Genomic DNA, 26,014 nt, shown 5'->3' on the forward strand with positions numbered 1-26,014 from the left:
ACTTATACGTTGTATATACCTACTGTAAATGTGATAAACACAAGAATTGTATAAGAATTATACATGTTTTGTGTGTTTTCTTATATGAAGTAGGCCATAATAATCATATAAGATTGACAAATATGAAGATTGACATAAATAAAAATGTGTATGAATCCTTCCCATATGGATTAGCAGAGAATAGTCTTGTACAGTTTATAATGTAAAAACACAACATCATTGGTGTACAGCCCTTCTATCTGCACACTGTTTAGGGTCTATGTTATCTTTTTGTCACCTGCCTTTGCCATTTCCATCTCAGGGCAAAATCTGTGAGACTTCCTTATGTTCAATGTTCAGATAATGATATATTGATATTTGAGGAATTATAACTTATTAATAATGACCTTATTCATTAGTACAAGTGTTTTACTGTATCTTAACTCAACATCTAAGGTTGTATTGCTCCATTGTTTATGTATTATTATTATTATTTTTTAAATTGAACCTTTATTTAAAAAGGCAAGTCAGTTGAGAACAAATTCTTATTTACAATGACGGCCTACCTCGGCCAAACCCGGACGACGCTGTTTCTCCACCGACTATTGGATAAAGGGAACCATGAGTTGTTAACAACACTCGGTGGAGACTAAAGATTCTGACTGCCAATGTGTCCAGCCTGAGACATGCCCTTAACACTCGAACCGCTGGGCCTCGAGGGACGCCCCTTCAGAAGCGCTGGGCCTCGGGGGTGTAACGGCGTTCTTCGTTTGTCGAAAGAAAGTCAGACCGAAATGCAGCGTGGTGGTTACTCATGTCTTTAATGAATGAATCGCGGTACATGAAATAACTGATACAAATACAAATCAACAAAACGGAACGTGAAACCTAATTACAGCCTATCTGGTGAAACTACACAGAGACAGGAACAATCACCCACGAAATACAAAGCGAAACCCAGGCTACCTAAATACAGTTCCCAATCAGAGACAACGAGAATCACCTGACTCTGATTGAGAACCGCCGCAGGCAGCCAAGCCCATACAACACCCCTACTCAGCCACAATCCCAATAACCACAAAACCCCAATACGAAATACAACAAAACAAACCCATGTCACACCCTGGCCTGACCAAACAATCAACGAAAACACAAAACACTAAGACCAAGGCGTGACAGGGGGATGCCCTTTCAAGTTAAAGAGCAGTCATTCTGATTGCTACATTCCTACAGTGTAATTAATAAATGTCATGTATGCTATTGCAAAAATAATTATTTGGTTGTGTTTATGAAGGACTTGGGTAATATTAAAATAATGTTTCTTTTATTTCAAATAACACAATAGCCTTTTCATTAGTTTATGTTACTGTAGGCTATATGTAAAAACAAAACACACCAAAATTCAAGTGTCAATTTTATTCATGAGTGCCTTTGTTACAACTATGAAACAGAAAGCATATGTCTTGGAACACGGTAACAGTTTATTTTTATAACGACAAAATGTCGATGTTTATGACAAAAACGTTATGTTGTGTAATGGTCTGGGTGTAGCTGGTGCAGAGGAGTCAGGTGCAGGACAGCAGAGATGAGTAACACAAGTAACTTTACTCAAATATTCCAATAACGTGTCGTAATACAGAGCCCACAATAACGGACCGAACATACATAAAACAATCAAGCACAAAAACTATGGGGAAAACAGAGGGTTAAATAATGAACATGTAATTGGGGAATTGAAACCAGGTGTGTAAAACAAAGACAAAACAAATGGAAAATGAAAAGTGGATTGGCGATGGCTAGAAGGCCGTTGACGTCGACCGCCGAACGCCGCCCGAACAAGGAGAGGGACCGGACCGACTTCGGCGGAAGTCGTGACATGTTGTTAATGTTGTAATATCTGTATGCCATGGCTGAGCCAGGGGGTGTGTGTGTTTGGTCAGTAAAAAATATTTTTTAAAGACTTTTCAATGCAGACAAAAATGCTAAACTTCCCCCGAAAGAACTGTTGCTGTCTAGGTTCTTGAAACATATTACTTCTTAAAATGGGAAACTGACTTGTAATTACTCTTGTTTATTTCAGCTTCATTAAAACGAGCACCTCTGCACGTCATTTGGCATGTAATCAATTGTGTTTCATCATTCAATGTGTCAAATCACTTGAAGTAAGTACGTAAACTTATCTATTGCTACAGTACCACACACTTTCATTACGAAGTGAATTCCAGAAATAGGACTATAAAATAAACCGGATCGACCCCATCCCGCATAATCAGTGTACATCATCTTGTCTCTTTCTCTCTACCTTCCACCCTGCTCTCTCTTTCCCTCTTCCTTTTGCCTTAACCCACTCCTCCCTTCGATGACACCTTCCTGCTCTCCCTCCTTCTGCTCTCTATTGTCTCTCTATCCCCCAGCCAAGACCCCACTCATCTCTAAACCCTCTTATACAACATCCTAAATCAATCAAAGCCCATGTTTGGTTTGTGTCTGCTTCAGGGCAATCCAAACAGCAAATTCACACCAAACTCATAAGCATGACTACATTTCTACCAGTCCCTGTTCTCAATGTGTCTCTGAGCTTGGATACCAGTACACATGTTCTCGATCCAGCTTGTTAGTGTAACGGTTTAGCTTCCGTCCCTCTCCTTAGTCCAACCTGGGCTTGAACCAGGGACCCTCTGAACACATCGACCACAACCACTCACAAAAGAATATTGACTTTCCGCACCGACCAATGAATGATGGCATATATCTTGGCAGGGAACCTTGATTGAATTTGGTGGATGTCTTGAACTGTGTTGCTTTCTCTACCTCTCCCTTTCCCCTCATCCTTGTCTACCTCCCCCCTCCCTGTCCAAATCTCATATTCTCTTCTCAGCTCACTCTCCATGGAAATGTAATCATACAGCGCCCTCTACTGTAAAATGGGATGTAATTGTTATTATATCGTGTTAAGCAACGCTGATTAATAATATACACTACAGCGTCCTTATATTGCTTTATCATGACTTTTTAATGTGAACACTGTGTAGAGAAATGTAAATAATCAAATGAATTCATGTTTGGAAACATTTGCCTGTTAACAAAATGATGTGTAAGCACTTTTGTTTTGGCTATGTGTGATCGGGTCATAATCCAATCACAACTGGTTTTGGGTCATTTTTAGTTACCTCATTCTTTTGGCTGTTAGTTTCCAGGGTTAAAGGAAACAAAACTCTTCCCATGCCGTGAGAAAGTACTCTATAGTTTTACCATAAACGAAAAGGCTCTGTGCCGAAACGGTGACAGTACAGTTTTTCTCAATCGCGTACAAGCATTTTTCTGGAATAATGTTGTCGATTTTGAAACCGAGTCCAAAAGACACAGAACTCTGGACTTTTTCAAAACAGTAGTTGCCTTCTCAAAACATAAATACATTAGTCAAAGCTATATTATACTATGAAAATTGGAAATACATTAATCAAAAGAACATAACTGTAGGCAAAAAGATTAATGCAAGCAGGTAGTCTTTCCTTTAAACATCCCAGTAGATCAATACATTTTCTTTGCATTCACTAAATTATGAAAATCAAAACTGGAAGTACAACTATCCAAAGTTGCAGAATTATGGGAAATGACTCTCCTTTTATGCATATTCCACCATACAATTTCATACACTTCAAATAAAATATGATTAAAATAAGCAAAGGAAGGATTCATTCATCGGTATCATCACAATCCAATTCCATGTATTCAATACAAAGGTTGGTTTGCTCATAGTTTAGTTGAGGTTCCATTGGCGCACAGAAACACAATACACAATAGCAATAAGGAAAGGTAAATGCAATGGAAGAACACAACTGATATGAATGTATAGGCATAAATCCACACCAAAGAAAACCTCTATAATGGAAGGTCACAATGTTGGAGATGATGATTTAGGACTTAATATTCTGTGAACTAAACACTTAACAGTAAATTTGTATTGCTGATGACATTTGTATTTCAATTTTACCAAAAGATCTGCAAGTCAGGTACTAAAGGCAAGAAAATGATCAGAAGTTCTGTAAATGTATTTGAGCATTTGATCATTGCTGTCCTGCTATAGATACAGTACATTTCAACACATATCTAAAAATGTACACAATTGATCAAAATGGTTAACGCTCTCAACTATATCCCCACTTCTCGTTTTTCAATGGTATGTAGCCTAAGGGGATGAGCATTGACTGTGTAATGTTGATCTTCATTATTCATTACCGGAAACTCAGTCACAAGTTTTAGCATATCAGGGGGTCCCCTGTGCAAAGCACCAAAAGCAATGGTGTAATTCAACATCATTATTGCCTAGTTAAATAAAGGTTTAAAAAAAATGCCTCATCATAATAGATTTTTAAAAAACACCATCATCCCAATAGTTAGAATTACAGGTTGACCGATTTAATCGGTATCAGCCTATTTTTGGTCCTCCAATAATCGGTATCGGCGTTGAAAAATCATAGTCGGTCGACCTCTAGTTAGAATGGTCCATTGACAATGGAAAATGCCACTTGTTTCTGAGAGCGCTATGTACAACTGACCATAATGGCACAGGTACAAAGATGAGGCCTCTTTATATCTCTATGGTGTCAATTGTTTAGATTGTGACAGTTTCGGATTGGACTAATTATACTTATGTTTTACTGTAATTAATCCCCATAGCTAAAATATGGCTGGGTAGATTTCATTTGGACAAATGTATAGTACATACCAGCAAACATATATTTTAGTCCAAAAAGCATTACTTTACATATTTCTTGAAATATTAGATGTTCGGTATTGACACTTCTTAAAAATACTTGAAGATTTACCAACTTGCTTATTCACTTTCTCAAATGTTTGCAGAGGGACTACTGACCATGTGGCCATGCTGGAGAGGGGTGGAATCTCTTTGCCTCATTATATTTGTAGGGGTGTGGCTTAAGGCACACACATTCTAGTCTTTTAATGTGTGTTTTTTTGAGAAAGATGTTTAAAAATAAACTAAATGACTAATTATATCATTATCTTTCAATGTAATAATAGAACAACTCAAGATGCTCTATAGAAATAATAGTGTTGTAGAAAATTACAATAATCATTCCTCTTTATTTTCAAAAACTTCAATTATGCGTCAAGAGACAATGATATTTGATATGAATCATATCATATTATTATATCACTTATCATTAAGATATTCATAAGTCACAGGAACGTTCATGTCTGTTTTATTTCACCTAAGATTGGGGAGCTCAACAGAATTGGTACTGGTACCTATTGGTACTGCAAGAAATGATTTAAAAAATATGTCCTGGCCAAATATAGTCATACTACTCAGATGTCTAGGTTGCCTACGTCATCACCAGACAGTGACCACTGATATGTCTATGCACAGTAGGCTAATAGTTGATGTGGAAATCAGAGTGAGTCAACCTAAGTAATAGACTTGACATCTGCATGGTAGGCTATTGGATAAAAGTTTCTTTACGATACTCTTTCATCATGACCGTGCATTTGCTCATATTTTGTCTTTAAACTGTCGGCTGCATCTGACGTAGGCTATACGTTGTCCTCCGGTTTCCCGTGGATCGTGGAACATTGGCGTTTTAATCCCAACAGCTGTGCAGCGTCTCTTTCGCATTGTCTCGGCTGGACAAAAAGCACGGTACCGCATTACCTCATTCATGGCCGTCCCGCCACTTACCCCTGCAGTTTAACTTTTGCGTGCACACTGCTTGCACTAGGACTCTCTCTCTTTCTCTCTCTCTCTCCCCCCTCCCTGATATTACGTCCGCCAGTGAAGACGCGGAGACGAGCTGTACAAATTAGGAGAACATTCTAACGTCCTTGCGTAGCCTAGCCTTGGAAGACAGAGTGTTCTGAATGACCGTCGGTGGACGAGAATAGAAGAGGGGGAAAAAACACTCATGATGCCTCATTTTTGCGTAATTTGTCCCGGAGACTCTGTGCCCTTCCGGCGTTTTGAAGCTTGTGAACCGAGAGAGCGGCTACTCTAAATCGAGGTGGCTATACGCTATGCTACCTCGCCCAGTGTTGTGATAGTGTGTCCGGATTGCTTGGATTGAGGAAGGCTCCCACCAACCCAAATCAATGAGGATTCTGAGGCCATTCCTTCAGAAAGGAGCGCATATGCTGCAGTGTTTCTGTGGAGAACGATCGAAGTCGACCACAATTACCGCCGGTGAGACATAGCCTCTACCCTTGCATGCTTTCTCTCTTGGGCGATGATGACAAAGAGGGGGGAAACGATTTCATTGGCCACCGAGTGTGTGAGTAACATCTTCCGAGTCTGCGGTACAACAGGCTCCCCTTGCACTTGCCTCTGTCCCGAGTTTTGCCTCTCGCCCGCCGATGCGCGGCGCAGTGACGGCAGTGCGCGAGACTCGTCATCCCAACACTACTGTAGAAAGACCCAAGTATTTGTGTTCCAAGTCCTCATACAAACTGACACACCTCCGACATGTAGTCTTGTTCATCGGCTTTATGTCATTTATAGAGCTATTAGGAAATTCTATTTTTAGGAATGAGTCATTTACAGCACTGCATATTAAGCAGGCCACCAGGACAGCCAATAGGCGACAAAGGCCTGGAATGTCATTTCAGAACCATAGACTGCAACCCAGAGCTTTCAATAGTTTAGGTTTAAGCACCATAGACAACGAGTCATATCTTTCTATGTATGCTTGCGTTTCAACACCATGGACAGCATACATAGTGGCAGTCTTGAACTCAGTTATGCTGGGAGTAGATTCCCCTGCTTTTACCATTTCACTCAATATTTGTGTTTCAGCACCATGGACAGCATACATATTCATAGTCTTTGTTAGTGAAAGATGCCAGCATCCGTTCACCCAGTAAGGCTTGAAGACCCCTGGCAAGTCCTGCAGTCCCCTCGTCCCACAACACACTGCAACGCTGCTCTCTGCAACGATCCAACTCACTTCCTTCATCAATGACACTAAACACTATTAATATTCCTCATCCTGATCTGATCAAATACAGTTTCTGTTAAATTGAAACAAAGGCAACACCATTCCATCACACTGCCATCTCATCTCATCACATAGGACCTCAAGTCGTTTCAGGTCTAGCGCTTCTCAGATTCAGGGCAGAGACAATTAGAAACTCCATTAAGCACAGTTGATTCCTGTGGGGGTAGTTGGACCAAAAGCAGCATCCACACTGGGATCTCCTGGATAGAGAAGCACAGTCACTGACTATCCTATACAGCAATTTTGAAGAAGTTCAAGTGAACTAATTAGACTTGTAATTGTACTTATACAACAAGAGTCAAATCATGGCTAAAACAGCATATGATTATGACTATTTTGTTATAGTATTCTAGTGTCAATTTAAGACATCACAGATGAGTGGTAAAAAAGGACTTAACGGCTTAAATAGTGAAGATACCCTTTAAGAAGTGGAAGTGAAGGGAACTACAACAAAGTAAAGCTAATTCAGCATTTCATTTTGATTGTAATATAATTGATTTGAGACAGATATGCCCCTATAGATATCAGTATAGGTACTAAAGTCATCCCTGTTATACTAAAGCTTATTGGTGAAACGGTGCCTTATACAGATGTCTTGAAGTTACACTTCCATATTCTTACTTTGTTTTAAGTTTCACAATGAGCATGTTCCATTCTTCCACATGACAGGAAATGGTATCTGCAGCAACTTGTAAATCTTACCGAAGCAACTTAGAAAGACAAATAAACTAAACTCAGCAAAAAAGGAAACGTCCTCTCACTGTCAACTGCGTTTATTTTCAGCAAACTTAACATGTGTAAATATTTGTATGAATATAACAAGATTCAACAACAGATATAAACTGAACAAGTTCCACAGACATGGGACTAACAGAAATTGAATAATGTGTCCCCGAACAAAGGGGGAGGAGGGGGTCAAAATCAAAATAAGTCAGTATCTGTTGTGGCCACCAGCTGCATTAAGTACTGCAGTGCACCAGATTTGCAGTTCTTGCTGCGAGATTTTACCCCACTCTTCCACCAAGGCACCTGCAAGTTCCCGGACATTTCTGGGGGGAATGGCCCTAGCCCTCACCCTCCGATCCAACAGGTCCCAGACGTGCTCAATGGGATTGAGACCCGAGCTCTTCGCTGGCCATGGCAGAACACTGACATTCCTGTCGTGCAGGAAATCATGCACAGAACGAGTAGTATGGCTGTTAGCATTGTCATGCTGGTGGGTCATGTTAGGATGAGCCCGCGGGAAGGGTACCACATGAGGGAGGAGGATGTCTTCCCTGTAACGCACAGCGTTGAGATTGACGGCAATGACAATAAGCTCAGTCCGATGATGCTGTGACACACCGCCCCAGACCATGACGGACCCTCCACCTCCAAATCGATCCCGCTCCAGAGTACAGGCCTCAGTGTAACGCTCATGCATGTTCACTAATTGTTTATGGTTCATTGAACAAACATGGGAAACAGTGTTTCAACCCTTTACAATGAAGATCTGTGAAGTTATTTGGATTTTTACGAATTATCTTTGAAAGACAGTGCCCTGAAAAAGGACATTTTCTTTTTTTTGCTGAGTTTAGCTAAGTCGATTTTTATTAAACAATAGTGGATGACTGAGATTTTGCAGACTAAACTAGATTTTCTAAAACAAGCCTACTATTGCAGGTTTCTGACTATGCAATGCAGATTATTCTTGGGGTTAGCTTTGTTCCCACTTATGAGAACATTGTTCTGTCATTTGTTGATAGCACAGACAGATCTGGGACCAGGCTAGTTCATTCAATAGATACAAGGTACAATCTGTATGATGCTTATAATGCAAATAACCATTTGTGTCCAATGAAATGTAGCCCCAGGAACCATCATTTCAATTTACAATGAGGTAGAGGTACAATGAAGCCGTTAAAAATAAAGTGCCTGTCTTGCTAAGTGGTTTCACCTGTGCAACGTTTGCACCTGTTTTTCTTTCCATGTTCGTTATCATGTGCAGCCAATTGGTGTAAAAGATGGAGACTCATGATCAATCAGAAAAACAACAGGTACCGAAAGAGAAGAGTTTTTCAGTTTTGTTTTTGGTGAAGAAATTCTCGAGTTTACTAGCAATTATAAATATTTTGATCTTTGGATGAATATATGACCTTTCTTATCGTCAGGTCAGCAGGTAGAGCTCTTGAGGGGGGAAAATAAGAAACCCTCAAAGACATTGGTTATGCCAAACTGTATCAGACAAGCATGTGTCCTGTCGATAACAGAGCAGTGCATTATTCTTTTAGGTTCACAAGCTTGTGCCTATATTGGCAATAACTGGGGACATGGACTGGGAACCATGTGAGGTGAGATGGAAGGTGTGCATGGTGATAGACTGTTGGCTATGCCAATTGCCAGAATAGCCAGCAAAGTTTTTCAATGGGATCTATACATAGGGGGAGCCTCAGCAATCAAAATGTCTGACCTTTTCCAACAGTCTGACTGTGAGCATTCGTACGAAAACCATATTTAGGGACCCTTACAAAAAAAAAAACATTTAAAAAAATATATTTTATTTTCACGTGTCAGATAAACGATCTCACCATGTAATAACACTATTACTCCCCGCCACAGTTTAAGTTAAAAGCTGGGGGATGAGGCTGGAGAAATGAAACCACTCTCAAATCTATTGACTACGGCATCGATGCAAGGACTGACCATCCATGGTGTCAAAATGATAGTTTTAGGGCTGGATTCAATCTGTACCACTGAAGTATTGTGGATCTTCAGCTCTACGGATTGAATAGAGCCCATAACCATGTTTTTAGGCTAAGCAATGGTTGTTTACATTTACTTTGTTTACAAACATTGGAGTAAAACAAGCTGATATTTTTGGTTTTGATTGGGTACAACAGTTTAAATAAGCTCATGAGGCATTTAACGTTATATTCTTCAAGAATCAATGGGTACATACATTATCATTCATTTATCAATCCAAAAATTGATGTTGCAATTAAGGATTACCCGTTTAACAGGAAGTGACCTTCATACAGCAGAACTATGTTACCATTTGAGATTGATCCATTAACCTGCCCCCCCCCAAAAAATATATTCTGTTCTGTGAACATCCCGCAAAATTGTTCCCGTCCCACATTTGGGCTTTTTAGATGTGGTCACCCTAATTCCACCGGCGGAGACATTGCTTCTGTAATGTGTTGACACCATCTTTTCACGGAGAATAACAGTATTTCAACCCTACAAAGTGAGATTTTTATAGTTGGAGGTTTCCAACTGCAAATTAGATTTAGAAACTGCAAATTAGATTTTCACATGATTGTTTTTCATATATGAACTTGCAATTCCACATGTGAAAGTGAGATTTTCACATGTTCATGTTTTTTTCACATGCAAAACACCATATCCAATTTTCATGTGAAATTATATATATATTATAAATTATATATATATATATATTTTTTTTTCCTTTGGTACTTTTGACCTCTTTTTGTGATATCCAATTGGTAGTTACAGTCTTGTCCCATCACTGAAACTCCCGTACGGACTCAGGAGAGAGCCATGTGTCCTCTGAAACACGACCCCGCCAAGCCGCACTGCTCCTTGACACACTGCTCGCTTAACCAGCTGCACCAATGCGCCCAGCCCGCCACAAGGAGTCGTGCGCCCAACCCGCCACAAGGAGTCGCTAGAGCGCAATGGGACAACACCCGGGTCTGTAGTGACACCTCTACTTAGACTCCTGTGCCACTCAGGAGGCCCCTTACATGTGAACATTTTTAACATGTGAAACAGCAAATTTCACATGTGAACCTACAATTCACGTGAGGTGAAAACATGTTATTCTCCTGCGCGCGCACACACACACACACACACACACACCCTTTAAACACCCTCCTTATGCTCCTTTGAGACCCTCTCTTTCAAAGTCACTGAGATCTATTTTTCTAGCGATGTTAGACAAAATAATGGCCAACTAGGCATTTTTATACACGACCGTGAGTATGATGAGAAGTTAATTGCTTACTTTGTATCCCTCATTTACTCAAGTATGCCCTTTATTTTGGCAGTTATCTGTATCTACTCTGACCTTGCACATAATAGGTGGCAGGTAGCCTAGTGGTTAGAGCATTGGACTAGTAACCGAAAGGTTGCAAGATCGAATCAAAATAAAACAAATCTGTGGTTCTGCCCTAGGTCATCATTGAACATTTCAATATTTCTCCTTAACTGACTTACCTAGTTAAATAAAGTTTTAAAAAATTGAGATCTGGCCATGAAATGTATACTTTATTTCCCGAGGGCACTAAAACTGACATTCCATCATGCTGCATTCTGTTTATGGAATGGGGGAGAGGATTGCAACTATGTATTCCAATAGTTTACAAGAGTGCCAATAGAGTACACAATGTAACACAATCTATGCACTTCTTATTATATCATGAAAAAGTTCAGTATCACACTTCCCTTTGTGTCACATGGTCACATTTCCAGTACAGTAAATAGTTTTATGTACAAGAAAAAACAAATGCAGTATGCTCTAATGACAAGACAACTGAAATTGAGCACTAAAATACTTGACGCATGACAAAGACGCAATGTCCACAAGATGGCGGTAGATATAAGGAAATCTGTAGTGCTCTTCTTGGAACGCCGTGGCCTGCTGTGGCACTGTTCCGCGGGGTTGACAGGCTCACAGCTGGTGAACAAGATCACTTTGGCCACGTTGTTGTAAATGTTTCAATATTTTCAGAATTTGAAGGAATCTATTAAAATTCTAAGTTTGTTAGTGATATTATGAGTTTCCTGTCTAGTGAAACGAGAATCACTCTACAACAGACTGAATGCTGATTAAAGGCCCAGTGCAGTCAAAAACGTGACATCCTATGTTTTATATGTATATTTCCACACTAGGAGGTTGGAATAACACTGTAATTGTAAAAATTATGATAATGCCTTTTTAGTGTAAACGCTGTTTGAAAATATGGCCTGAAATCTCAAACTGTTTTGATGTGATGGAGTTTTGGCCTGCCTGGTGACATCACCAGGCGTTACATTTGTTAATTAATAGACCAATAAGAAAGAGAGTTCCAAACCTCTCTGCCAATAACAGTTAGTTTTCAGTTTTCCCCTCAGACCACTCACAGACAGTCCTATCAACATTCTTGCTTGAGAAATTGATCTTTGCTAAGAAGCTATTTCTGTTTCTTTTTGACAATTTTTATAGAAATATGTTCACAGTAAGATACTTAATTGTTACCCAGAAATGATTTGATATTGAGGTAAAAACAGCTGCATTGGACCTTTAAGCTTTGTTGAGACACAAATGACTTCATTTTGTTGAGTAACAAATAAAGGAGCATTTGTATCCCACTGGGCAAAAACTGGTTGAATCAACGTTGTTTCCACATCATTTCAACCCTAAAAACCTTTGTGACGTCGTTGAATAAATGTGGAAAACTAATCGGCATCGACGTAAGAGCATTTCTTTTTTTTTTCTCACCCAACTTTGAACCTAAATCCAATGATATGGTGATACATTTATTTAATTTCACGTTGAATTCATGTTAGTTGACAACTCAACCAAATGATAAATCAAAACTAGACATTGGAACCGACGTCTGTGCCCAGTGGGATTTGAACAGTGACAACTACACAGAAAGCATTTACTAACATTTACATACACATACACATGCTGTGATATATGTTGATTATTGTCTACAATATGACAAGTGATGAAGTAGAAAAACTTAAAACCTTAAAAAAAAAATGTTTAAAAGGAACAAAAAAAAATATCACTCACTTGACTCAGACATTTCAGGGCATTTATTGATAGTAGAAAATAATGAAGGTCAATGCTACACCGTAAATATATTACCTATAGGGGTATATACTATAGAGAGAACAAGAATAGGTCATGTAATAGAGACTGTTTAATGTTGACATTTCAGCACAATAATATAGATTAAATAGAGTTATACAATGATAACATCCACAATATGAAAACCGATGATGAGGGGTTTTACTGTAACTACTTGTGTTACAGTAAATCACACCACACACAAGAAGACATTCTGTGTGGACAGATGGAATGAAGCAGTAGGCATCTTGAGGAGAGAGAACTTGTAATGTACAATTCACTTTGCGTAAAGTAGTTACCCATTAGGGAAAAGCTTATTTTTTTAATATATATATTTTTTATCTTATTGTGACAATGACATACGTCCCATTTTGGGCCTGGTCTTTATTCGGCACCACAGTGGAGCCACCATAGAGAGCTATTCTATTTGTATTCTGTAAGAGATGATATATAATTTAATTATGTGGGAGCCATTTCCCCTTTCCAAGAATTCTCCATAATACCCATGAACCCCTTCTCCACAGAACGGTATATCAGAGAATTACGTGGGACAGTGAATACATCCTTCAGTAAATGGCATCCTAATCCCTACATAGTGAACAACTTTTGACCAAAGCTCTATAGGCCCTGGTTCAAAGTAGTGCACTATTAGGGAAATAGGGTGCCATTCAGGGCGACAAACAGTAAAAATGATAAATGATGTCATTTGGGATTTGCTATTGATTATGTTTTCTGGTAGTAATTAAATATCAGTTTTGACATATATGCGCTTGCACCCCCCCACCTAACAATATGCATGAACACTTTGGCACTAACTCACAAGGCGAACACACACACACTCAAACCCCTTTCACCGCCCCAGACTTATAAGCTATGCATCCCAAATGGCCCCTTGATTGACAATTTTGTCTCTTACTCTGAAACTTACTTGAGAAGACAGGGGGTAGAGTCGAGACAAGGAGCGAGACAGTAGCTTCCTCAATCATTGATTCCGTTTTCAGAGAAGAGATGTCAAACCCAGACAAAGTTTACCCCTGAATGTTTCATGCCAACTCTCTGTGGCAGGGAGGCAAGAGGTTTTCCATGTACTGTGTGACTCACGTCATTCTCCCTCCCACCCTCTAAGCCGCTGTGGCGTGTGTGCTCCTACATGTGGACACACACGTGATATAGGACACAGCACCAGAAAAAAAAAACACACACACCGCCATTCATCAGTTAATGCAACAGAGGTCAGGAGTTGCCACTTTCATTGAGAGGGCCTGCCACTGCCAGAACACTAACACTGGCAGACTTGATATAACACTTGTTATAACGTGTCATGACACCCTTGTAATGTAATGACACTGTAATAACGCATGGAACAGAATATTACTTTCACCAAATTAGAATTCACATAAAGGCACTGTATTTCATGTGATTCACGTGTGTGTGTGTGTATATGTCTGTAATTTAGTCCTGTTGTGTTGTCGCTGCCTTATCAATATGTGCTTTATTTCTACCAGTATATGTGCATTGTGCGCCGAGATTCGTGTAGGGTGATGTTGCATAAACTCTTTAGCCATCACGTGTCCATAGACACTTCGAACTAATGTGAGACCCAATTAAATAGGGATGTACTTGAATGCTGCAGCGTATAAAACAATATAATATAAAACTGATGTTTGCGAAATGGACTCATAAACCAATGGAATTTGAACGGTATAGTCTGAATACCATTGGGCCAAGTTGTCCCTGTAGCACCAGATGATATAACATTCTTCACTGCTCTATTTCAAACTGAAGAAAGACTCTTGTCCCATGAAAAAAAAAATGTGGCACCGACGTGCTTCTCAAATCCGTGGACAGTTTGGGGTTGACCGCGTGTAGGGACCACAGCACACCGTTATTTTGGAGATCCGCGCTCTCCGTCTCTCTCTTACGCATACACGTACACTCTCTCTCTTACATGCACGTGTACAGACACACACTCTCTCCCTTACTCCGCTGCCCCTCCTGCCTCTCGCTCTCTCCGTGCCCCTCTCATTTATTCTGTGCCCCGGAGAATTCCTCATCCAAACCTCAATCACGTATGATTGCGTAGAGTGAGAGAGATCGAAAGGTGAGCCCATTCACGCTTGCCTGGTCGGCGATAGCACACGCCACACATCCATACGGAACGCATTGGAAATACTCCTTTAGGCTACACCAATGGTTTGTGGGCAATAAGAAAACAAATGCGTTTGGGGTAATCTTTATAGCCTACCTACGGACAATAATAACAACAAAACGCATATTTGTTTTCTCTCATCGTAAAAGCCCAAATCACCATGTTGCTGCTGCATTCTCGCAGACCATTGTCTTTCCCGGAGAGTGCTCGCGGTGTCTGCTACTGGTAGAGGTGCTGGTGCGCTGGCACAAATGCCCGTAGTCCTCGAGAGCGAGTGGGGCAGCCAAACAGACAGTCACCTAGCTCTCGTCGCCTCTCGATTCGGCGTTGTAATTTGGCTTAATACGTTGAAAAGTTACGAGGCGTTGCATTAACGCAGCTGTTGATGAATTTGTTTACAGTGGAGTTTAAGGTGTCCCGAATGCTGGATATTTTGCCACTTACCGACTTTCCGTGCACATGAGGATTGCACAGAGTCGATCTTGTCAGACTTGGCGCCATTCAACTGGAATACCTGAGACTCAATTGTGTGCACGCACGCACGCACGCACGCACGCTCCGACAACGCACAAACTTATTTACCACTGTTGTGACTTTTTTTGAATAGCCTACATTTTGTAGCCATGCTTTTATCTGCGTGTAAATTTGCGGCATATGTTTTATGAGTCAATGGCATTTGACGCTTTCCCTGCAAGGAATTTGTGACTGTAGGCTGGTATCGTTCCCCATGATGCAGTATGGATGCCCGATGATGCGCGGGACTTGGTGGATTTTCTAAAGGGGATCGGAATGACATTTGAGTAAACCCCCGTGGACCGTAAATTCGATTTTCTCCACCCGGTTCCTTTTGCACCAAACAGCTGCACACAACTCGACATCTGTCCAACGATTCTGGGCTCGGTTTCGGTTCGGCTCGCCCGCGAGGGAGATGGCCGCAATCGCCAGCTCCTTGATCCGACAGAAACGCCAGGCGAGGGAGTCAAACAGTGACCGGGTCTCCACTACTAAACGGCGCCCCAGCCCCAGCAAAGACCCACGTTCCATATGCGAGCGGCATTTCTTGGGGGTCTTCAGCAAAGTCCGTTTCTGCAGTGGCAAGAAAAGACCAGCCGCTCGGCGGCGACCAGGTCAGTGCTGTAGTTTTGTGTGCAACGGTTCCCCCTGCCCCTCGACCGAGCCGAGCTAAGGCATTACCGCAGTCGAAGGCTCTAGCTAGCCCATCTAAAAGGCTTGCAGGTAGATTTATCCGCGGTGCCTGAGAATGCGATGCGAAAATTCCACCTGTTCCATAGCTCCCATAGCTCTGTCGAGAACCACCGCAAGACACAACAGTTTACCCACATACTGCCGTATCAGCCTCAATGTAAAACGATGTATATGTTGTGACGTTATCAATATGTATGTTATATTGCTGTGGTCATAATGATCGTTTATCTTGGCACCGTTATTGCCATCCTATCATATAGTCAAATGCTGTGCATTTCTGTTAGAAGGCAAGGCAAATATTGGCTTACATAAATTAACATATATTTTTAATCCAGATTTCTTTTTTACATCCCCCTTGCCAAGTAGAATAATGCTACCTTAAATAATTCAATAATGAATGCAAATTGAGACTTAGTGAAGATAAGTTGCACCGCAGTGCACCAAGGCTCTTTTGAGATGAAATGTTTAATGGTAAATGTTTATTGCAGTGGGGATGTTTATTGCAGTTTAGTGAGGTAGCTATAGTGATTAAGAGGCTACCCAGGCGTATTGATGGACACAGGCTCCGTTCCTACTATGCTAAGGTATCATTCTTCCCATCCTCCTGGTGCACAGATAAAGAGGAACGGGCAAATCATTCCTCTCCTTATCGAACCAAAGGCTGTCATGTGATGAACAGCAGGTGCACCATCCCCACAGACAGACAGGGAGACAGACAGACAGGCCAAAACCACAGACAGACAGGCAGGCAGACCACAACCAAATACAGACAGACAGAACAAAACCACAGACAGACAGAAGAGAAACACATGCAGACAGACCAGAATCACAGACAAACCAAAACCACAGACAAGAGAGACCAGAACCATAGACAAACTGACAGACCAAAACCACAGACGAACAGACCGGAACCATAGACAAACTGACAGACCAGAACCACAGACAGACTGACCAGAATCACAGACAGAACAGGACCATAGACAGACAGACAGAACAGGACTATAGACCGACAGACAGACATAACAGGACCATAGACAGACAGACCGAACTGGACCATAGACAGACAGACAGCACATGTCCTTTACCTCATATCCCTATACTGCTATAATGATTTTAGCATTTTGACAAACAGCCAATGCTGGAGGAATTTGTCTGTTAAAAGAATCTTGTTTTTCCTTTTATCCCCTGTAAGATGCACCCTCCAAACCTCCACAGGTGTCCCGTAAGGGCGGCAGGCTAGGTTAGTAGCTCAGCCTCCATCCGTGTGTGCTGTGTTTTTTTCCGTCTCCACCCCCCGCCCCATCTCGCGCCCATGTCGATACCCCTGTTGCGAGGGAGGGGAGGTGGGTGGGTGATGGCTTATAGCACCTGTCTGGTGCCGGTGACCCCTGCTGATTTGTTTGACACTATGCTTTCAATTTTTTTTTCTTTACTCCTTGTAACGCTCTCTTCCAGTAGTCTCTTTGTCCTTGGCTACTCTCTCCCTCTCGTTTTTTGTCTCAGTCTTTCAGTTCGTATGTGTCAGATCAGTTTTTATTCTCTCTCTTCGTTTTCCTCCTCCAGTGTGTCTTTGTTTGTGTTTAACATGTATGTCACATGTGGAGTGTTGCTGTGTGACTGGGTGGCGGTCTGTTTATTTGTGTGCATCGACCTGCTGTGTTTTCCCTGTCTAACTTGTCGACGGTAGCAGTTGAGGTGATCATTCACCATTTCATGGTCATAACGCCATTTGTCAACATACCCAAATGTCCCTGTGTATGTCTCTGCATCGGTACACGTAAAGTTGTGCCATTTTGAATGGCTCCAGTTAGCATTCATACACACAGGCACATTCTCCCATACTAGGCATATCCCAAGCGCAAAAACAGGTAATTTGCTCCTTCAATGTCCACCCGTCTCTCTCAAACTCATACTTAACACTCCCTCGCCCTCTATTTCTTTCTCCTCTCACACATACCAGCATACTTCACTTGCACGTAAACGCACGTCCATTCTGTTTCCCGCCCCTCTGAATGGAGCTGACGTGCTCTGCTGTCAGTGATTACTTAGCCCTTTATTTACAGAAGTGCAGTTATCACATGTGATTTAGTGAGACCCCCCCCCCCCAGCTAGCCCCCACTCTCTCTGCCCTACCCATGATGGATGATGGCGGGCCTGTCCCAGAGATTGATGGCTCCACCCCCGAAGGGAAGTGAGTTGTGGGTTGATGGACAGAATAGTGTACAGCTGAGGCGACATGAACCTCCACTGCTGCGAGGTCAGCTTGCAGGCCAACCCTGGGCTCAACTACAGTATGGATCAAATGCCACTAATCTGCTCCAGGACCAGCTCTGGAGGCCTACAGATCCACTGTGGACACTAGCCCCGATTCTGATGCTACACCATCAGCCCTATCTGAAGCCGTCCACATATTCACACTACACCTCTAAAGATCTGATCTTGATCAATGAATGGTTTGTTTAATTTAAAGACCAAGAAAATTCAATTGAATAATGAACTTGCATCCAAACACAATTTTGTTTGTTTAGCTCAGGCAAAGTGAAGGATTCATTATTTCCAGATTGCGACTTCCCATTCACTCTCAGTTTGATTATGAACGTTATTTTACACTTTCACAGATTATACGATGGTTGATCCAGTTGGATCACAACTGCCTTAACTTCAACCGTGCTTCAAATTAACCTTTGCATGACTCCATAAGCAGCATCACTTCCATAATATACAGTGCCTTTGGAAAGTATTCAGCCCCCTTGACTTTTTCCACATTTAGTAGGTCACAGCCTTATTCTAAAATGTATTAAATATTTTTTTCCCCTCATCAATCTACACACAATAGCCAATAATGACAAAGCAATAACAGGCTTTTAGAAATGTATGCTAATTTATAATAACATTTAAAAAAGGAAATAAAAATGAAATAGCACATTTACATAAGTATTCAGACTCAGTACTTTGTTGAATCACCTTTGGCAGCGATTACAACCTTGAGTCTTCTTGGGTATGACACTACAAGCTTGGCACACCTGTATATAGAGAGTTTCTCCCATTCTTCTCTGCAGATCCTCTCTAGCCCTGTCAGGTTTGATGGACAGCTATTTTCAGGTCTCTCCAGAGATGTTCGATCGGGTTCAAGTCCGGGCTCTGGCTGGCCCACTCAAGGATTTTCAGAGACTTGTCCCGAAACCACTCCTGCATTGTCTTGGCTTTGTGTTTAGGGTCGTTGTCCCGTTAGAAGATGAACCTTCACCCCAGTCTGAGGTCCTGAGTGCTCTGGAGCAGGTTTTCATCTAGGATCTCTGTATTTTGTTCCGTACATCTTTGCCTTGATCCTGACTAGTCTCCCAGTCCCTGCCACTGAAAAACATCCCCACAGCATGATGCTGCCACCACCATGCTTCACCGTAGGGATGGTTCCAGGTTTCCTCCAGATGTAACGCTTAGCATTCAGGTCAAACATTACATTACATTTAAGTCATTTAGCAGACGCTCTTATCCAGAGCGACTTACAAATTGGTGCATTCACCTTATGACATCCAGTGGAACAGTCACTTTACAATAGTGCATCTAAATCTTAAAGGGGGGGAGGGAATACTTATCCTATCCTAGGTATTCCTTAAAGAGGTGGGGTTTCAGGTGTCTCCGGAAGGTGGTGATTGACTCCGCTGTCCTGGCGTCGTGAGGGAGTTTGTTCCACCATTGGGGGGCCAGAGCAGCGAACAGTTTTGACTGGGCTGAGCGGGAGCTGTACTTCCTCAGTGGTAGGGAGGCGAGCAGGCCAGAGGTGGATGAACGCAGTGCCCTTGTTTGGGTGTAGGGCCTGATCAGAGCCTGGAGGTACTGAGGTGCCGTTCCCCTCACAGCTCCGTAGGCAAGCACCATGGTCTTGTAGCGGATGCGAGCTTCAACTGGAAGCCAGTGGAGAGAACGGAGGAGCGGGGTGACGTGAGAGAACTTGGGAAGGTTGAACATCAGACGGGCTGCGGCGTTCTGGATGAGTTGAAGGGGTTTAATGGCACAGGCAGGGAGCCCAGCCAACAGCGAGTTGCAGTAATCCAGACGGGAGATGACAAGTGCCTGGATTAGGACCTGCGCCGCTTCCTGTGTGAGGCAGGGTCGTACTCTGCGGATGTTGTAGAGCATGAACCTACAGGAACGGGCCACCGCCTTGATGTTGGTTGAGAACGACAGGGTGTTGTCCAGGATCACGCCAAGGTTCTTAGCGCTCTGGGAGGAGGACACAATGGAGTTGTCAACCGTGATGGTGAGATCATGGAACGGGCAGTCCTTCCCCGGGAGGAAGAGCAGCTCCGTCTTGCCGAGGTTCAGCTTGAGGTGGTGATCCGTCATCCACACTGATATGTCTGCCAGACATGCAGAGATGCGATTCGCCACCTGGTCATCAGAAGGGGGAAAGGAGAAGATTAGTTGTGTGTCGTCTGCATAGCAATGATAGGAGAGACCATGTGAGGTTATGACAGAGCCAAGTGACTTGGTGTATAGCGAGAATAGGAGAGGGCCTAGAACAGAGCCCTGGGGGACACCAGTGGTGAGAGCGCGTGGTGAGGAGACAGATTCTCGCCACGCCACCTGGTAGGAGCGACCTGTCAGGTAGGACGCAATCCAAGCGTGGGCCGCGCCGGAGATGCCCAACTCGGAGAGGGTGGAGAGGAGGATCTGATGGTTCACAGTATCGAAGGCAGCCGATAGATCTAGAAGGATGAGAGCAGAGGAGAGAGAGTTAGCTTTAGCAGTGCGGAGCGCCTCCGTGATACAGAGGAGAGCAGTCTCAGTTGAATGACTAGTCTTGAAACCTGACTGATTTGGATCAAGAAGGTCATTCAGAGAGAGATAGCGGGAGAGCTGGCCAAGGACGGCACGTTCAAGAGTTTTGGAGAGAAAAGAATGAAGGGATACTGGTCTGTAATTGTTGACATCGGAGGGATCGAGTGTAGGTTTTTTCAGAAGGGGTGCAACTCTCGCTCTCTTGAAGACGGAAGGGACGTAGCCAGCGGTCAGTGATGAGTTGATGAGCGAGGTGAGGTAAGGGAGAAGGTCTCCAGAAATGGTCTGGAGAAGAGGGGAGGGGATAGGGTCAAGGAGGCAGGTTGTTGGGCGGCCGGCCGTCACAAGACGCGAGATTTTATCTGGAGAGAGAGGGAGAAAGAAGTCAGAGCACAGGGTAGGGCAGTGTGAGCAGAACCAGCGGTGTCGTTTGACTTAGCAAACGAGGATCGGATGTCATCGACCTTCTTTTCAAAATGGTTGACGAAGTCGTCTGCAGAGAGGGAGGAGGGGGGGGAGGGGGAGGAAGATTCAGGAGGGAGGAGAAGGTGGCAAAGAGCTTCCTAGGGTTAGAGGCAGATGCTTGGAATTTAGCGTGGTAGAAAGTGGCTTTAGCAGCAGAGACAGAGGAGGAAAATGTAGAGAGGAGGGAGTGAAAGGATGCCAGGTCCGCAGGGAGGCGAGTTTTCATCCATTTCCGCTCGGCTGCCCGGAGCCCTGTTCTGTGAGCTCGCAATGAGTCATCGAGCCACGGAGCGGGAGGGGAGGACCGAGCCGGCCTGGAGGATAGGGGACATAGAGAGTCAAAGGATGCAGAGAGGGAGGAGAGGAGGGTTGAGGAGGCAGAATCAGGAGATAGGTTGGAGAAGGTTTGAGCGGAGGGAAGAGATGATAGGATGGAAGAGGAGAGAGTAGCGGGGGAGAGAGAGCGAAGGTTGGGACGGCGCGATACCATCCGAGTAGGGGCAGTGTGGGAGGTGTTGGATGAGAGCGAGAGGGAAAAGGATACCAGGTAGTGGTCGGAGACTTGGAGGGGAGTTGCAATGAGGTTAGTGGAAGAACAGCATCTAGTAAAGATGAGGTCGAGTGTATTGCCTGCCTTGTGAGTAGGGGGGGAAGGTGAGAGGGTGAGGTCAAAAGAGGAGAGGAGTGGAAAGAAGGAGGCAGAGAGGAATGAGTCAAAGGTAGACGTGGGGAGGTTAAAGTCGCCCAGAACTGTGAGAGGTGAGCCGTCCTCAGGAAAGGAGCTTATCAAGGCATCAAGCTCATTGATGAACTCTCCGAGGGAACCTGGAGGGCGATAAATGATAAGGATGTTAAGCTTGAAAGGGCTGGTAACTGTGACAGCATGGAATTCAAAGGAGGCGATAGACAGATGGGTAAGGGGAGAAAGAGAGAATGACCACTTGGGAGAGATGAGGATCCCGGTGCCACCACCCCGCTGACCAGAAGCTCTCGAGGTGTGCGAGAACACGTGGGCGGACGAAGAGAGAGCAGTAGGAGTAGCAGTGTTGTCTGTGGTGATCCATGTTTCAGTCAGTGCCAAGAAGTCGAGGGACTGGAGGGAGGCATAGGCTGAGATGAACTCTGCCTTGTTGGCCGCAGCTCGGCAGTTCCAGAGGCTACCGGAGACCTGGAACTCCACGTGGGTCGTGCGCGCTGGGACCACCAGATTAGGGTGGCCGCGGCCACGCGGTGTGGAGCGTTTGTATGGTCTGTGCAGAGAGGAGAGAACATGGATAAACAGACACATAGTTGACAGGCTACAGAAGAGGCTACGCTAATGCAAAGGAGATTGGAATGACAAGTGGACTACACGTCTCGAATGTTCAGAAAGTTAAGCTACGTAGCAAGAATCTTATTGACTAAAATGATTAAAATGATACAGTACTGCTGAAGTAGGCTAGCTGGCAGTGGCTGCGTTGTTGACACTACACTAATCAAGTCGTTCCGTTGAGTGTAATAGTTTCGACAGTGCTGCTATTCGGGGGCTAGCTGGCTAGCTAGTAGTGTTGTTTACGTTACGTTGCGTTAAAAGAACGACAATAGCTGGCTAGCTAACCTAGAAAATCGCTCTAGACTACACAATTATCTTTGATACAAAGACGGCTATGTAGCTAGCTATGTAGCTAGCTACGATCAAACAAATCAAACCGTTGTACTGTAATGAAATGAAATGAAAATGTGATACTACCTGTGAATGCGACCGGGTTGTTGAGTTCTATTCAGAAGACGTTGGCTAGCGTTGGCTAGCTGTTGGCTAGCTAGCAGAGTCTCCTACGTTAAGGACGACAAATAGCTGGCTAGCTAACCTCGGTAAATTAAGATAATCACTCTAAGACTACACACTCTAAACCTAAACAACACAATTATCTTGGAACGAAGATACGAAGACAGCAAAGACAGCTATGTAGCTAGCTAACACTACACTAATCAAGTCGTTCAGTTGAGTGTAATAGTTTTCCCAGTGCAGCTAATCAGTGGACGTTAGCTAGCTGGCTAGTGAAGACTACGTTAGGACGGCGAAATACGATAATTACGCAATTATCTTTGATACAAAGACGGCTATGTAGCTAGCTGTAGCTAGCTGAGAAGAAATTGCTATAATGAAATATAATGAAATGTAAAAAGTTATACTACCTGCGGGAGCGAAGCGCCGATGCGACCAATATTTTTTGTAGACCTCCACAAGTCTGGTTCATCCTTGGGAGCAATTTCCAAATGCCTGAAGGTACCAGTTTCATTTGTAGAAACAAGAGAACGCAAGTATAAACACCATGGGATCACGCAGCCGTCATACCGCTCAGGATGTTTCCTAGAGATGAAAGTACTTTGTGTGCGAAAAGTACAAATCAATCCCAGAACAATAGCAAAGGACATTTTGAAGATGCTGGAGGAAACAGGTACAGGTACAAAAGTATCTATATCCACAGTAAAATGAGTCCTATATCAACATAACCTGAAAGGCCGCTCAGCCAGGAAGAAGCCACTCCTCCCAAAGGAAAAAGGAGGAAGGCGTCAAAGAGTTGAATCTTGATTTCATTAGACCAGAGAACATTGTTTCTCATGGTCTTAGAGTCTTTAGGTGCCTTTTGGCAAACTCCAAGCGGGCTGTCATGTGCCTTTTACTGAGGAGTGGCTTCCGTCTGGTCACTCTACCATAAAGGCCTAATTGGTGGAGTGCTGCAGAGATGGTTGGTTTTTGCACGGACATGCACTGTCAACTGTGAGACCTTATATAGACAGGTGTGTGCCTTTCCAAATCATGTCCAATTAATTGAATTTACCACAGGTGGACTCCAATCAAGTTGTAGAATCATTTCAAGGATGAACAATGGAAACAGGATGCACCTGAGCTCAATTTTGTGTCTCATAGCAATGGGTCTGAATACTTATGTAAATAAGTATAATTTTTTTGTAAATGAACAAACATTTTTCAAAATCTGTTTTATCTTTGTCATTATGGGGTATTGTGTGTAGATTGCTGAAGATTTGTATTTATTTAATACATTTTAGACTAAGGCTGTAACGTAACAAAATGTGTAAAAAGTCAACGGGTCTCATAACTTACCGAAGGCACTGTAGTTCAATCCAAATCTAACACGTGCTTTCATAAAGGCCAAATATTGAACGACCAAAAATCCCAAATGCAAGATCGTTTACTCACAATCTATTTTCACTGTAAGTGCTACTGGTGATGAGCTCCATCGAAGTGAAACTATCCACACAATCAAAATAACTGCATGTGAATCGTTCCTGAGAGTTCACAGATTGTTGTTTCTCACAACGTGATCTTCTAGCACCCCCCACCCTTTCCCAAACGATAAACAGTCTCATTCACACATACATTTTTTTCTTGCCTTGGGAGAGAAGACTCCCATAGCCTTGGGCTAAAACTCCGTATCCACCTGCTCCCTCACAAGTGTTGATTGCTGCAACCTGAGCCCAGTGCTAGCTCGGCTCTCCTCCAAATATCATCAGCACCACCAAGTTGGAAGGTAAACTCAGTTATTTATAGATGGTATGACATTTTGGGCTGACTCTCCTCAGGATATAACCATAGCCTTTGATTGGGGATCAGTTGTGGTGTTGAAGGCCCTAAATGGCACAATCAACATACAGTTGTGGATTTATGTTACTCAAACCCACATTATGAAGTCCCGGCTCACCAACGTTACCAGGCCCATCTAGGAGCAAACAGTTACATAGGGCAGAATACCAGTTTGAGATGATTGTGCACAACTGTTGTTTTTGCACAAATATCCCAACGACATCCGTTCATTATTTACGCAAAAGTTCAAGTTAAGCACATAAAAGGTTAGGATTCATCCCTTGGTGAACAGTGACAATGTGAATATTCCCACAAGGCAATCATCTCATAAAAATTGTGAAGAACAGGTCAATCTCAACCCTCAAAACCCCCCAAAACTTAGGCCAGTTGCTGTTGCACCATAATATACTGTATTACATTTCAGATTACATCATTACCTTCAAGAACCACTCATTAACATCACCAGACTACAAGAGTGCAGTAAATATACATCATTTTTACAGATGCATCCGTATTCGAGGGTCAGTTTGTCTTATAAATGTTAGGAGATACCTTAGCTAGCAAGCTAGCAAGTTGGCAGTACAACAAGGTAACAGTTCAGATGCATAGGTTACTGTCGTGACCACGAGCCCACCCATTGATTCTCTTGAATTTTCTTATTCTACGCCAAGTCAATTCTCACCCCTGACCCCAATCTGGTACCCAGGCTTTTTACCGTTAACCACATCCCCAACATCTGTTTTACTAGTTTGTCAATGTGAGCAGCAGTGGCGAGGTGTGAAGTGATAGGGGTGTGGTCTGACATGCCCCTGGGGGGTGGGGCGTGGTGGGGGTCTGTCCTTTGTTTCAGAGCCGCAGTTGAAAGGCATCGTGACACGATTGTTCAGCCAGCAGGGCTTCTACCTGCAGATGCAGCTGGACGGCTCTATCGATGGCAGCAAGGACGAGAACAGCGACTACAGTGAGTAATTGGGTTAGGCACTACGACTCCCAGCATG

At 43.0% G+C, this 26,014-nt stretch overlaps 1 protein-coding gene across 6 annotated transcripts in view; it reads left to right on the plus strand.

Annotated features, from left to right (window-relative positions):
• Nucleotides 1-26,014, plus strand: part of LOC124009740 (fibroblast growth factor 12-like) — a 70,305-nt gene that overhangs the window by 11,298 nt on the left and 32,993 nt on the right. The window contains exons 1-3 of one of the 6 annotated variants that reach the window (XM_046321869.1): nt 14,704-16,104; nt 17,376-17,423; nt 25,867-25,977. The exons of 1 other annotated variant lie outside the window; for it this stretch is intronic. In XM_046321869.1, the coding sequence (XP_046177825.1) occupies nt 15,906-16,104; nt 17,376-17,423; nt 25,867-25,977 (358 nt within the window). In that variant the 5' untranslated portion in view covers nt 14,704-15,905. Of the gene's footprint in view, nt 1-5,798; nt 6,179-14,703; nt 16,105-17,375; nt 17,424-24,285; nt 24,964-25,866; nt 25,978-26,014 lie in introns of those variants that run through there. 4 more of the 6 variants (XM_046321871.1, XM_046321870.1, XM_046321873.1 and 1 more) reach the window with 4 other exon arrangements.

This window comes from Oncorhynchus gorbuscha, linkage group LG22 (assembly GCF_021184085.1).
Source record: "Oncorhynchus gorbuscha isolate QuinsamMale2020 ecotype Even-year linkage group LG22, OgorEven_v1.0, whole genome shotgun sequence".
Lineage (NCBI taxonomy): Eukaryota > Metazoa > Chordata > Actinopteri > Salmoniformes > Salmonidae > Oncorhynchus > Oncorhynchus gorbuscha.